This window comes from Aquarana catesbeiana, linkage group LG04 (genome assembly GCF_042186555.1).
Source record: "Aquarana catesbeiana isolate 2022-GZ linkage group LG04, ASM4218655v1, whole genome shotgun sequence".
In the NCBI taxonomy this organism is placed as follows: domain Eukaryota; kingdom Metazoa; phylum Chordata; class Amphibia; order Anura; family Ranidae; genus Aquarana; species Aquarana catesbeiana.
In genome coordinates, this window is record NC_133327.1 from 75,307,277 (window position 1) to 75,321,504 (window position 14,228).

At 43.6% G+C, this 14,228-nt stretch overlaps 1 protein-coding gene across 1 annotated transcript in view; it reads left to right on the plus strand.

Annotated features, from left to right (window-relative positions):
- The window catches only part of LDAH (lipid droplet associated hydrolase), a 376,103-nt gene that overhangs the window by 298,252 nt on the left and 63,623 nt on the right, over positions 1-14,228 (plus strand). Inside the window, exon 6 of the mRNA XM_073625332.1 lies at positions 11,042-11,124. Within this exon, the coding sequence (XP_073481433.1) occupies positions 11,042-11,124 (83 nt within the window). The remainder of the gene's footprint in view (positions 1-11,041; positions 11,125-14,228) is intronic.

The window sequence follows — 14,228 nt, forward strand, 5'->3', positions numbered from 1 at the left end:
CTGACCGTTTTGTGGCTACATAGCCCCATACACCATGCAATGCTTATTTTTTCAGCTTTTAATACAACTTCAGGGACAACATGTTTACTTGCTGCCTAATATACCCCACCAACTTTCAGATGCCAAGAAGATAATCAGTGTTATTCACTTAACCTGTCAGTGGTTCTCAACCCCTTCCCAACCACCCCACTCAGATACACTGCTTCAGGGTGACCACTCTGCGCTGGATCACGTATCTGATACGTGATCACCACTTCCGGGTAGGGGGGCACACCCGCCGCCCCTGCTGTGCTGTGATTTGTTACAGCACAAGCCTATCAGTGAGTGCATGCCAAAGTTTGCTTGCCAGCATCAGCTGAACGGCCCCGTCATTTAGGGAGCTTTGTGTTGTAAACAGGGAAAAAAACCAGCAAGATCGCTTAATAAAAGCAGCACATAAAACACACAGTAAACATTGTTAGGCACACATTTAACCCCTTGATTGCTCCTAGATGCTAACTCTTTCCCAGCCAGTGTCATTAGTACAGTGACAGTGTATAATATTAGCACTGATCACTGTATTATTGTCACTATTGATGTTAGTGTCAGTTAGTGTACCCCGCAGCCAGCGTCAGCTAGTGTCAGATTGACCACCACACTATCACAGTCCCACTATAAGTCGCTGATCACCACCATTACTAGTATAAAAAAAAACAAATTCCAGTATCTATACCAGACGCTATAACTTATTGGGATTTTTTATCTAGCAAAGACATGTAGCAAAATACATTTTGGTCTAAATTCATGAAGAAATTTGATTTTTTTTTTTTACATTTTTTTTCCAAATAAATTTTTATCGTATACAGCCTATGCCTTCTTTCAACTTGGGTAAAGTAAGCCTCTCAAAGCTTAATCTAGGGTGTGATTTACCGCAAACAAATTCCATGCAAGCTCTGTGGTAGGAGGCATAAAAGGCCTGTGGTAATCTTATGGGTACAGCTTGCATTACGTATAATATTTTCAGGAGAATAATGGGATTTTTGACTTACCGTAAAATCCATTTCTTTGAGTTCATTGACAGACACAGCGCTCCTTTATTCAGAACCATAGGGTTATACCGCCCACTACAGGAGTAGGACACTAGGCAGAAAAAAAAAGACTTGGCTATGCCTATGGGCAGTCCTAGGTGGTGTACACTCCCCTCTCTGCTATAGGCCTTCAGTTTAGTAACAAGCAGTGTCAGAAGTATTAAAACTCCTCGCAGTGCCAAACATGAGGGGTGGGACAACCAAAAAATCCCAAGGCTAACACAAGAGCCAACAGGTAACAGGAGCTCAACACAGAACAAACTGGAGCCCAACCTGAACAATCCACCTTCAAGAGGGAATAGACCCTCTAAACAGCAGCCTGCAAAACCTTGCGGCCAAAAGAGGCATCCGCAGATGCCAACACATCCACTTTGTTGAACTTTGTGAAAGTGTACACCGATGACCAAGTGGCCGCCTTGCAAACTTGCGCAACGAACGCCTAATGACAGAAGGCCCAAGGGCACTGAGCACCCGAGAAGAATGCGCTGTAACAGGGAAAGAAGGAACCCGATCCCTGACAGAATAGGCCAGAGTCATCATCTGTCTGATCCATCCAGAAATGGTCGCAGAAGATGCAGATAGCCCCTTTCTTGGCCCGTCCATGATCACAGTGAGTCTGACCTCCAAAAAGACTCAGTGGCTGCCAAATACACCCGAATCCCCAAAACCAAATTCAGGGCAGATAAGGCAAATTCCTTAGGATTGTTGACCAGAGACACAAGGAAGGCAACACAATGTCCGTATTCAATGGGGAATCCAAGGAAGGAACGACGGAAAAGGGCGAAGAACCACCTTAACCTTGTGTAACACTGGGTAAGGTGTACAGCAAGATAATGCCACTATTTCGGACACCCTGGGAGCAGAGGTGATAGCCACCAAGAGACCACCTTCCGAGACAGAGTAAGTAGTGGAATCTCCTGAATATATTGAAAGAGAGGCTTCTGTAGAACCGAAATCACCAAGTTCAGATCCCACGGTAGTAGAAGAGACCAGACTTTGAACCGCTTGAATAAAAGGTACGCACCAGGGAGTGCAAGACCAGGGGATGCTGAAGAAGACCACCCAGGCTGACACCTTCCCCTTGATGGTACTTGAGGCCCATTCCTGCTCAACCCCCCATGAAAGGAGGCCGGAATCAGAGCCACTGAGAAAGAACGAGGATGAATGCCCGGTGACTCACACCAGGATATATGCGCTTTCCATATCTGGAGGTAGAACCTCCTAGGAGGTAGACTCCCTAGCCATCAGCAGCGTCAGAACTGCAGCACCTGGCTCATCACAGCCAGGACGTTAAAACCAACGACTCTAAAGCAGGATTGAAGAATGGCCCTTAGGCCAGTAGATCCTCCCTGAGAGGCAGTCGCCAAGGAACGCCGGTTACCAGGCGCACCCGGTCGGCATACCCAGACCGACGGGACCCATCCGGAGCCACTAGAATGACCGGAATCCCCACGGTCGTGATCCTGCGCAAAAGCCACAGCAGAAGCTGGAGAGGAGGAAAGGTGTAGAGCAAACGTTACCGGCCCCATGGCCACCAGAGCGATTGAGGTGCCCATCAGAGGATCCCGTGACCTTGCCAGAAACCTTCGTACCATTCTCTTGAGCCAGGACGCAAACAGATCTACCTCAGGAGTGCCCCATCGGAGACATATCTGATGAAACACGGCCCAGTGAAGGGCCCACCCCGTGGTCCAACCCTAGCCGACTGAGGCATCCGCCTGTCAGTATTCCACTCCTGGAATGCGCACGTCGGAGAGGGCCGGAATAAGACATTCTGCCCACCGGAGGATACTGGCAACTGCCAGGGCTGCCACCACCTTATTTGGCCCGCCCTGATTGACATAAGCCACCGCCATTGCATTGTCTGACTGGATCCGTAGGAGCCCCCAAAGTCGATCCGTCCATGATTTAGACATAGTCTGATCACTAGAAGTTCCAGGATATTGCTCGGTAGTCAGGATTCCACCAGTGTCCAACGACCCTGAGCAGAGTTCAGTCTCAGAACACCTCCCCACCTGGACAGACTGGCATTGGTGGTCACCCTGTTAAATACAAGGGGAGAAAGGATTTACCCCACCGAAGAACCGGAGAGCAAAGCCACCAGACCAGGGAACCTCTGGTTTCCTGGCTCAGCCGAATCCGATTGTCCAGAGATCTTGGGCACTTGTCCCATTATGCCAGGATCTCCCTGAAGGGAGCTTTTATGGAACTGTGCAAATGGAATCGCCTCAAAAGGTAGATACCATCAGACTCAACACCCACATGCAGGTCCGCAAGGAGGCCCACCTGCCGGACAACAGTAAATGAAAATGCAGCATGCAACATCTGGAGTTTGCCCAGGGGAATGAATGCTCTGGCCAGAGTTGAAGCTCCCGGTCAGGCTCAGATAATCCAATGTTCTGGAAGGGGCCAAAGCAGTCTTCAGATAGTATAGCAGCCAACTGAAACCTGTCAAGGTCTCTATAGGAGCTACGTTGCCCCTCGAGGGCCCACATAGGGGATGCTGACTGAGGCCCCACACAGGGGGCGTCGACAGGTGCCGCCCGCAAAGCCGTGAACTAAATTACAGGAGAGCCGCTGCAGGCAGTCTCCAAATAGCGGACGTCCAGTCACCCGCCTCCTAGGCCCAACCACTGCAGCAGGTGGGCCCAAGGGATACCCCCCAGTAGCAACCCGGAGGGTGGAAGGGGGGGGACAATGTGTCCAAAAACACCTAGGCCAGAAGCCTGGGCCTCACCTGAGGGGGGAAGAGGGGGGGGGGGAGAACCCCGGAGTATCCCATCCCAGGGAGTACCCGCGCCCCACGTCCGGGGAAGGAGAGGAGGGGGCCCCGTACTTACCGATCCAGTGAAGCGCGCGTACTTACCGATCCAGCAAAATGCTCCCAGACAGATCCCCTCGCCACTGAAGTGGGGGGCTGTCGGCCATGAGAAACACTGCGACTCAGGTTGAGACCCGGTCGTGTGCGACCTTGCAAGACGTTTAACTCGCAGGGCCAGCCCCCGTTCAGTGGGGCTATGTCACGGCCTACCTAGCACGTAGCTGCAGTCTGCACGCGCTCACTGGCCAGACTGGAAAGACCACTGGATCTTAGTGTTCAGCCCGTCACCCAGCCCGGCAGTTGATTGTAGATCACCAGAGAAAAATCCAGGAAAAAATAAAATAACAAACAAAAAATTCCCAGGACTAGAGATCCCAGCAGGGAACTAGGTCCTTACTCCTGACTAGGCAGAAAAAAACTGAAGGCCTATAGCAAAGGGGGGGGGGGTGTATACCACCTAGGACTGCCCATAGGCGTAGCCAAGTCTTTTTTTTTCTGCCTAGTGTCCTACTCCTGTAGGGGGCGGTATAACCCTATGGTTCTGAATACTGGAGCGCTGTGTCTGTCAATGAACGAAAGAGAAATGTATTTTTACTATCGACGCTCTGCCAAACCATGAAAAAAGACCATGACTTCAAATCACTTTGAATGTTTTGAAGGATCGCAAGGTAGTTTTTGATATACAAGTCATATATTTTGGAGGGTAATTGAATCCGAGATACGTGATCGAATCGCGACTCCATCTGAACAGGAAGTTCGCTTGACATTGTGCGAGCATGTCTTTCTTTAAGTATATATTCAGTGCTTCTAAATTTCGAGAAGTTTATTTGTAGGTTGGTCAAGGTTTTAAATGTGGTGAATTCTTTGAGCATGTTTGGTAACGCAACGTGTCTCTGTCAGAAATAGGAGAATGTCATCTGCGAAACCAGCTAGCTTATAGGTAGCCTTGGAGATCGAGACACCTTTGATATTGAGGTTAGACCTAAAGCGTTAAAGTAGAGGTTCAAGGGTGAGGACAAATAATAATGGGGAGAGAGGGCATTCCTGACTTGTACCGTTTGATATCGAGAAGGCATTCGATAGGTGGCCATTGACTTGGACCTTGACAGTTGGGGAGGACTACAGGACTAACATGAATTGTAATATACGTTTAAGTAAGCCAATCGCTTTGAGGGCTTCCAACATATAGTCCCAGGCCACTCTATCGAATTCCTTCTCTGCATCCAGGGACAAAAGAATCCTCTTTGTTGTGCAGATGTCAACCAGTTGTATATATTAGTGGCCTTTATGATGTTGTCTCTCGCCTCTCTGTACGGTATGAAGCTCACCTGCTCTAGCGAGATGAGTTTAGGCAATAAGGGTAGAAGACGGTTGACTAGGACTTTGGCAAAGATTTTGAGATCTACATTTAATAAGGATATCGGGCGATAATTAGTGACTAGTGAGGGATCTTTGTTTGGTTTTGGGATCACTGTTATGTGTTAGGAGATCTTGGGGTGAAGGGGTGGAGGGGTGGAGGGTTGTCAGACGTAAGGGAGTTAAATGCTCTCAGGAAATGTGGCTTAAGCGAAGCTATAAAGGTTTTATAATATCCCGCCGCCAAGCCATCCGGGCCAGGGCTCTTTCCAGCTTTCAAGATTTTTTACATTTTTTTATTAAATATGTTTTATAGCAGAAAGTAAAAAACATTTTTTCAAAATGTTCTGTTTTTTTCGTTTATATCACAAAAAACAAAAAACACCCTGTGGTGATCACTAAAAGAAAGCTCTATTTATGTGAAACAAAATGATAAAAATGTCATTTGTGTACAGTGTTGCATGGCTGGGCAATTGCCAGTTAACCACTAAACCACTGGGCCATAGCCGAATGATGGCTACAGCACGGCTCGATAACTCTGGGAGGGCGTACATTGACGTCCTCCCAGAATCGCGCTCCCGCGCTAACACGGTAAAAGAAATCGCGGATGGCGGTAAATGGCTGCTGACAGCGGGCGTTTACCACGTGATTGCTCCGTCAAATGACGGAGCGATCACTTGTAAACAAACCAGCGTCATGACCGGTTCCTCTCTCCCCTCTCTGTACCGATCGGTACAGTGTGAGAGGCGAGGGGGAGAGATTGGTTGCAGCAGCGCTGTGGGCTGGATCTGTAATGCCCACAGCACTGCTTTGTGCCCATTGCAGCCTCATCCATCCATCCATGCTCAGCCATTCCTCTGTCATACTCATCCATCCATCCATGCTCAGCCATCCCTCTGTCATACTCGTCCATCCATGCTCAGCCATCCCTCTGTCATACTCATCCATCTATCCATGCTCAGTCATCCACACTAAGCAATACTCATCCATCCATGCTCAGCCATCAATACTCAGCAATACTCATCCATCCATCCATGCCCAGTCATACCCAGCTGTACTCAGCCGTACCCAGCCATACTCAGCCATCCCATCCATACTCAGCCATTCACATTTATGGCTCAGCCATGCTCCGCCATCCCCACCCATGGCTCATCCATCCCCATTCATGCTCATCCATGCCACATCAGTTCTTATCCATACCACTACAGTGCCTCACAAAAGTGTAATTGGTAGTCAAATTAGATTTGAGAAATGTATGCCCCTAGAACACCTGATGCTGCTCCCTGCATGTTGGGCCTCTGTATGTGGCCAGGCTGTAGAAAAGTCTCCCACATGTTGTATCACCTTACTCAGGAGGAGTAGGAAAATCTTTTTGGGGTGTAATTTTTGGTATGTACATGCTATGTGTTAGAAACATTGTATAAATTGACAACTTTGTGTAAAAAAAAATGTGTTTTCATTTTCTTTCCACATTTTCCAAAAACTTGTAGAAAAAAATGACATGTTCAAAAGACTCATTATGCCTCATAGATTATACGTTGGGGTGTTCAATTGTCCTGGTGCTCCAGGGCCTTCAAATGTGCAAGAGGTAGTCAGGAAATTAGATATGTAATTTATGCTCCTAGAACGCCTTGTGGTGCTCCCTGCATGTTGGGCCTCTGTATGTGGCCAGGCAGTGTAAAAGTCTCATACATTATTATTATTATACAGGATTTATATAGCGCCAACAGTTTACATGTGATATCACCATACTCAGGAGGAATAGCAGAATGTGTTTTGGGGTGTAATGTGTGGTATGCATATGCTGTGTGTGAGAAATAACCTGCTAATATGACAATTTTGTGGGGAAAAAAAGAAAAAAAAACTTTATTTTGCAAAGAATTGTGGGAAAAAAATACAACTTCAAAAAACTTACCATGCCTCTTACTAAATACATTGGAATGTCTACTTTCCAAAAAAGGGTCGTTTGGGGGGTATTTGTACTTTCCTGGCTTGTTAGGGTCTCAAGAAATGAGATACACACCTGCAGGCTGAGTGAAACAAAATATCAGGTTCCTCCCACTGCGGATATTGTGGTCAGGCAATCAGTACATCTGATTGGATGTAGCTGCCCTTTTGCCAAAACTTCATCCTTCCAGCTTCTTTGATTCCATCAGAGGATTTCAGGCCGGAAGGTGCCAACACCCACAAAGCAAATTTCGGCAAGTTCATTAGCAACTGAAAAAAGCATGGTGTATGGCTAGCTTAACCTAGAGACATTAAAAAACAAATGCAAAACAGCATTTATATAGTATACACCCCATGGTCGAGCAAGTTGGGAACTTCCTGGACAGGCTGTCACAGTGAGAACTTCATTGGATATAAAAACTAGATAACTCAGGTTGAATAATTAGCACCCTGATTATTACATGTATAATATTGTGTGTAGTGGGGAAGGGATTTTTAAAGTGATTCCATTAAAGATTCCAAAGGAATTTAAAAAAAAACATTTTATATTTACCTGCTCTGTGCAATGGTTTTGCACAGAGCATCCCCGATCTTCCTCATCTAAGGTCCCTTGCCAGTGTTCCTGGCTCCTACCCCCTACGGAGTGCCCCCGTAGCAAGTCATTTACTATAGGGGCACTTGTGCAGGCTTAATCCTGAGCCACGCTCTGTGTCCAATGACTAAAGCTCTTGCTTAAATGCGTCGGCAGTTTGGTTTTTAATGCTCAAATGTAGCCAATACATTTTTTTTCATCAAGGACTTTGGAGTTGCCGGTTCTTCTCTCTTACATATTGTATCTAGTGTGGGAAGACACACGGAGCCTTGGCACTTGTGCTGCAGACATCACACTAGGATTGGATTGCCTCTGTTGAGAGCACTGCACCTTTCATCTTTCCTCACAGACTTCTCCCTCTATATTCCAGATTATGGAATTCAGAGAGGGAGCCCAGGAAGGCAGCCTTTAAACAAGCAGCTGCATTAGCGGGAATGAGCAAACCATCAATGGACTGTAACCAGAATTGCCACCCAAAAATAAACCTGAAAATTAGGAAGAGTCACCTTCCCAGCAAGCCGGGAGATGCAAACCTTCCCAACATTTCTAAGATGTCTTGTTGCCATCAATTCCAAAATTGCCTTATTTTTTTCTTAAAATGTTACATTTTCTCAGTTTATACATTTGATGTTTTTTATTTTTTAATGTGGATACAAAAATGAGTTTATGAGACTTACAAATCATTGCATTTTGTTTTTATGTAGATTTTACAGTGTCCCAACTTTTCTGAAATTGGGGTTGCAATTCTGGTAAATAAAATCTAATTTTTATTTAATGTAGCTTTAATGCCCAATGAAGTTCAAGCTGTATCCAGCCACTTGCAAAAGTCCAATTCTGGTGGGACTTAACCATTAAGAAGCTATTCTTTGGCCCAAAGCTTTATAATTCACTGGCCCTCATTAATCCCAGACATTCTACCGACTTCATTTTTTCACCCAGTATTTGAGAGGAAGAGGATGTACTTTTTGCTACAAAAAAATAAAAATACAGACTCTGAGTGCTTTCATTTTATTGCATTTTCCCAGGAATACACCATTCAATTATTTCAACAATTAAAAGGACTTTCTGTGAAATACTTTTGTGTTTACTTTATTGAAACCAAACAATAGGTTTTAAAGTGAATCATATTAAAAGAAAAGATCATGCAAACCAGCTTTTGCATCTTGTGCCTGATTAATCCTTAAAGTGATACTAAAGTCTATTTTTTTCTCTCTTTTTTTTTTTTCTTTATAAATAAAAAACATGTTATACTTACCTGCTCTGTGCAGTTGGTTTTGCACAGAGCAGCCCAGATCCTCCTCTTCTTGGGTCCATTGCTGATGCTCATGGCCCCTCCCTCCTGTCGAGTGCCCCCACAGCAAGAAGCTTGCTATGGGGGGCACCCGAGCCCAGCCGCAGCTCCGTGTGTCCATTCAGACATGGAGCCACGGTTCAGCCCTTCCCCTCTCTCTCCTGATTGGTTAACTGACTTTGATTGACAGCAGCGGGAGCCAATGGCACCACTGCTGTGTCCCGGCCAATCAGAAGGGAGAGTCCTTGCCAATGCATTAGGGTAAAAAAAACCTTCTTCCTTTACATCCACTTTAAGGTGCAAGGAATACCTGAGTGAGAGCATGCATGATATTTAGTGGTGTTCTGTATGTCTGCAAAAACTATGCTTAGAATAAGAAAGGTTTATAAGTGCTGGGTCAGTCAGATTAAATGCAGGGTATTTAAAGAACTGAATTTAAAATGGTTGTAAACCCTGTTACACCACTTTTACCTACAGGTAAGCCTATAATAAGGCTTACCTGTAGGTACTGTGAATATCCCCTAAACTTGCACAGTTTAGGAGATATTCACTGTATCTGCATGTGCCGAGGTCATCGGCACATGTGCACTGAAGAAACGGCCCGTGTGTGTGTTAAACAAGGAGCAGCCCGTAGTGAGGCACAATGGCCTAAAACATAAAGAAAAACAATATTTCATACTTCGCTCTCTAAAAAAAATCTAATATAAACCATACATTAACAAACCAATATATAGTGTATGCAAATACAAAATTTATAAATATCAAAATATCTATGTGTAATGTCCGTATGTCTCCAATCAGTGAAAGTGATGACTTCTTTAGTAGTCCATACAATGGGGTGTGAAACCAAAATGTGCCTTCTTCCACCAGCCCCTAGGTAAACAGCCTACTTACCAGACGTACATGACACCCATCACAGGTAGTCATAATGAGCATTTAAAGCAGAGATGTATCCTTCAAGGAAAGAGAAATGGCCCACAAAGATGCACACCCACCGGGCATGGGTATGGTAAATATTGGGCATTGTTTTAGTGGTTTTTAGATCAGCCTATGAGCCGTTAGCAAGAATTGCATTGGATATCCTATTATGGCGGCTGTATCTTTAGGAGGATTTGACAGGTCCGATCACATGATCCCCTGATGACGTCAGACGTTTCTGATGAAACACGTCGGGTAGTGCGTGACACTTCCCTTCCACCATCCTTTGGAACGCAGGTGGAATGCGATCGGCGTCCCTGCTTGTTTTTATGGGCTCTTATTGATCAGCAACATTGTAAGTGTTATTCCTTTAGCAGTGATGCAAATACATTTACAAACTGCACTATGAGAAGCTTCTTTTCTTCTTCTTGATATATGTGACTTACCATACCCATGCCTGGTGGGTGTGCATGTTTGTGGGCCGATTCTCTTTACTTGGAGGATACATCTCTGCCTTACATGCTCATTATGACTAATTGTGATGGGTGTCATGTACGTCTGGTAAGTAGGATGTTTGCCTAGGGGCTGGTGGAAGAAGGCACAATTTGGTTTCACATCCCATTGTATGGACTACTAAAGAAGTTATCACTTTCACTGATTGGAGACATCTGGTGGTGGTGTACGGACATTACACATAGATATTTTGATATTTGTATATTTTGTATTTCACATCCACTATATATTGGTTTGTTTATGTATGGTTTATATTAGATTTTTATTAGAGAGCGCGGTATGAAATATTGTTTTTCATAATATAAAAGTAGTGAATGCACTACTTTATAAAATGCACAGGAACCGGTGCAGGCAAACTCTGTGCGCTTGTGACTTGCGTTTTGTGCGCACATGAGTTTTCTAGTACATGTAAGGTATTTATCTCAACTGTAGTCATTGGATAACCATGTATGGTTCATTTAGTTTTTATGTTTCAGGGCCAGAACATTTATTTCCTTCTATTAGTTTTTATAATAGATCTTATCTTTTATTTGCAGTAAATGCCATGTACATGGGAAGTCAAGAAATGCTTAAAGTCTTAGAGAGAGATGATGACACTATTAAGTACAATTTAAACAAGGTAAGCATTTTCCTTTATTACAAAGTAGAAAGAGACAATAGAGTACTGTCTGTGATACTTTTTTTATTTGCACTAAAATACAATTTTTCAGGACAAGCTTTTGGGGTATGTCCCCTTCTTCAAGGTCCCAGCAGTACTGATTCACAAAAGTTTTAGCTGAATGGTAAAAAATACAATCCCTGAGGGAAAGGAAAAAAAGAAAAACACCCAAACAATGTACATGGTAAGGGTAATATAGCTAGCATACTGTAGTTTGAGATAAGACAGAGGGAGAGCTATAAACAGGGGGGTAAAGAAAGTGTTGTAACCCTTCCGTACATTGCTGCATATTACAGAGGTCAAGCAGGAAAAACCACAGAGTGCCAAGAGCCAGAAACAGAGGAATCTGATTGGTTGTGAACTGTATTTAATCACACATGTACATCATCTTTCACCAGGGAGGCTCCATATAAGCTTTCTTTTCAAATTCCCTTTCGATGCCTAATACCAAAAGTAGTAGTCATTACACAGAAGAGGCTGTCCTCGGATACAATTTTTGTTCTATTCTCTACTCCACTTCTGCTGTTCCTCAAGACCAGTAGACATTAATTTGGGTACCACAACATAAATGACCATTATAAGACCTACACTGTCACATTCCTTAGCCCTTTGGCATCATATTTTTTTGTTATCATTCCCAGAAATTGTATCTTCAGTGTAAATGAATCCAGCCTTGATCCCTGTACCCCACAGAGGTCATTAATGGATAAAAAATGTATTTCTGAGAATAGAAGGTATTATCCTAAATCATGAAATTTTTTTTCTATGACCTATTTTTGACCCATACTTTCTGAATCAGAACACTTTTGAAATAACTAAATTGTGACTACAGTTTAACAAATCATTTTAAAGCAATGTTACTATCTTGAATACGTTTAAAAACCCGTATAAAAATCACTCATGAGGAAGACCAGATGTATACTAATTTTACTCCAAGATCAAACTGTCTTATATGAGATTCTACTAAAAATAAATGTTGATATTTTGATGGCAAGTACTAATTAACTGAATATATACAATATAATTAAAATAATAATAGAAGCAGGGATTAACTTCTGAAATTAGGTGGTACTTGATCCAATTGTCTAATGAAAGATCCAGGGTCTCACTTTATCATTTATAGGGAACAATGTACTATATCTGTTTGACATACTCCTAAGTATGCAGACTTTGGATCAAAATATAGTGGTTTATAAATTCAATTATCCATCTCAAACTGCATAAGTTACAAAATAATCCTATTCTGGTCATTACTACGGCCCTCTAGAAAGCAATCATTACGCTTTTTAGTAGCTGAGATAACAATTATTCTTTCTTTAAAATCTTTCAATATTCATTTTGAATGATCAATCTACAACTTTTCATATCATGAAATAAAAACTTACTGTACATACTGTGGTATACCTGCTGATAAGCATCATTATACAAAGTATGTATTCAATGTTTTGATTATTAGAAGGAAGGGCAGGGTACACTGTCACAAAGACCGCAATTGCTGAACAATTTGCTGTTTACCGGGTGCTCGGGCTTGACACATTATGGATCGGGTTAACAGATTATTGTCATTAGTACAAATGACAAAATTAAAGGAAGGTGGAGCATCTTAAAAAAAAAAAGAAAAAAAAAAAGATTTTACAGAATTGAGTACCAAGTTAAGGAAAAGGACCTCTAAGGTATTTTCAGAAATACTGCCTGCATCATGGGCCACACTAGAGAGGCAACAGGAGCTTAGGGAGTTGAACAGGTGGCTGAGAAACTGGTGTAAGAAGGAGTGATTTGGGTTCCTGGAGAAGTGGGCTGATGTGGGTTACTTGCTCTACTGTAAGGACGGACTGCACCTAAATGGGGAGGGTGCAGCTCTGTTGGGTAAAAGATAGTTAGAAGACATGGGGATTATTTAAACTAGGAAAACTTGGAGAGATCAGAAAAGATGCCATATGGAGAGGAAGGGTTTTACAGGGGAACAAGATTTAAGGGGGCGTGGGGCTAAAACTAGAGAGAAGGTAAATTGCATCCCCTACGTCCAGTACAAAAAAGTAGTGGAACCAAATTATACTGTAACTCAAATGAGTGGCAATAGAATAATAAACGCTAATACAAAATTAAAAGGTATGTTTACAAATGCCAGAATCCTGTGAAACAAAATGGATGAACTAGAACTTTTGTTATTCAAGCAGCCCTTTGACTTTGTGGGAATATCAGGAACCTGGGCTGAAGAATATCAGGAACCTGGGTAGAAGACTGTCAGGGAATATCTTCAATCTCTCCCTCACCTCTGGCATCTTCCCTGACGCTCTAAAACATGCACTGGTCACCACCATACTCAAAAAGCCGTCCTTGGACCCTACCAATCTTAACAACCTACGCCCAATCTCCTTGCTCCCCTTTTCCTCTAAACTCCTTGAACGCCTGGTTTACAACCAACTGAGTGACCACCTCATTAAAAACAACCTTCTTGATCCCCTTCAATCTGGATTCCGCCCTCAACACTCCACAGAAACTGCTCTTTTAAAACTCACAAATGACCTACTAACTGCAAAAACCTATGGACACTATTCTGTACTCCTACTTCTGGATCTTTCAGCTGCCTTTGACACGGTTGACCACCCCCTCCTCCTCAAAAAACTTTACTCCCTCGGTCTCCGTGACTGTGCTCTTCAGTGGCTCTCATCCTACCTATCCCAACGCACCTTCAGTGTCACTTACAATTCTACTTCCTCCACTCCTCTTCCCTTCTCTGTCGGGGTCCCCCAAGGTTCTGTTCTTGGACCTCTTTTATTTTCAATCTACACCTCTTCCCTGGGTCAGCTGATAGCCTCTCACGGCTTTCAATATAATTTCTATGCTGATAACACGCAAATCTATCTCTCCACCCCTCAACTCACTCCATCAGTCTCTTCACGCATCACTAACTTACTAACCGACATATCTGTATGGATGTCACACCACTTCCTCAAACTCAACTTGTCCAAAACTGAGCTTATAATATTTCCTCCCCCACGTGCCTCTTCCCTTGACTTCTCTGTCAAGAGCAATGGCACAACCATCCACCCGTCCCCACATGT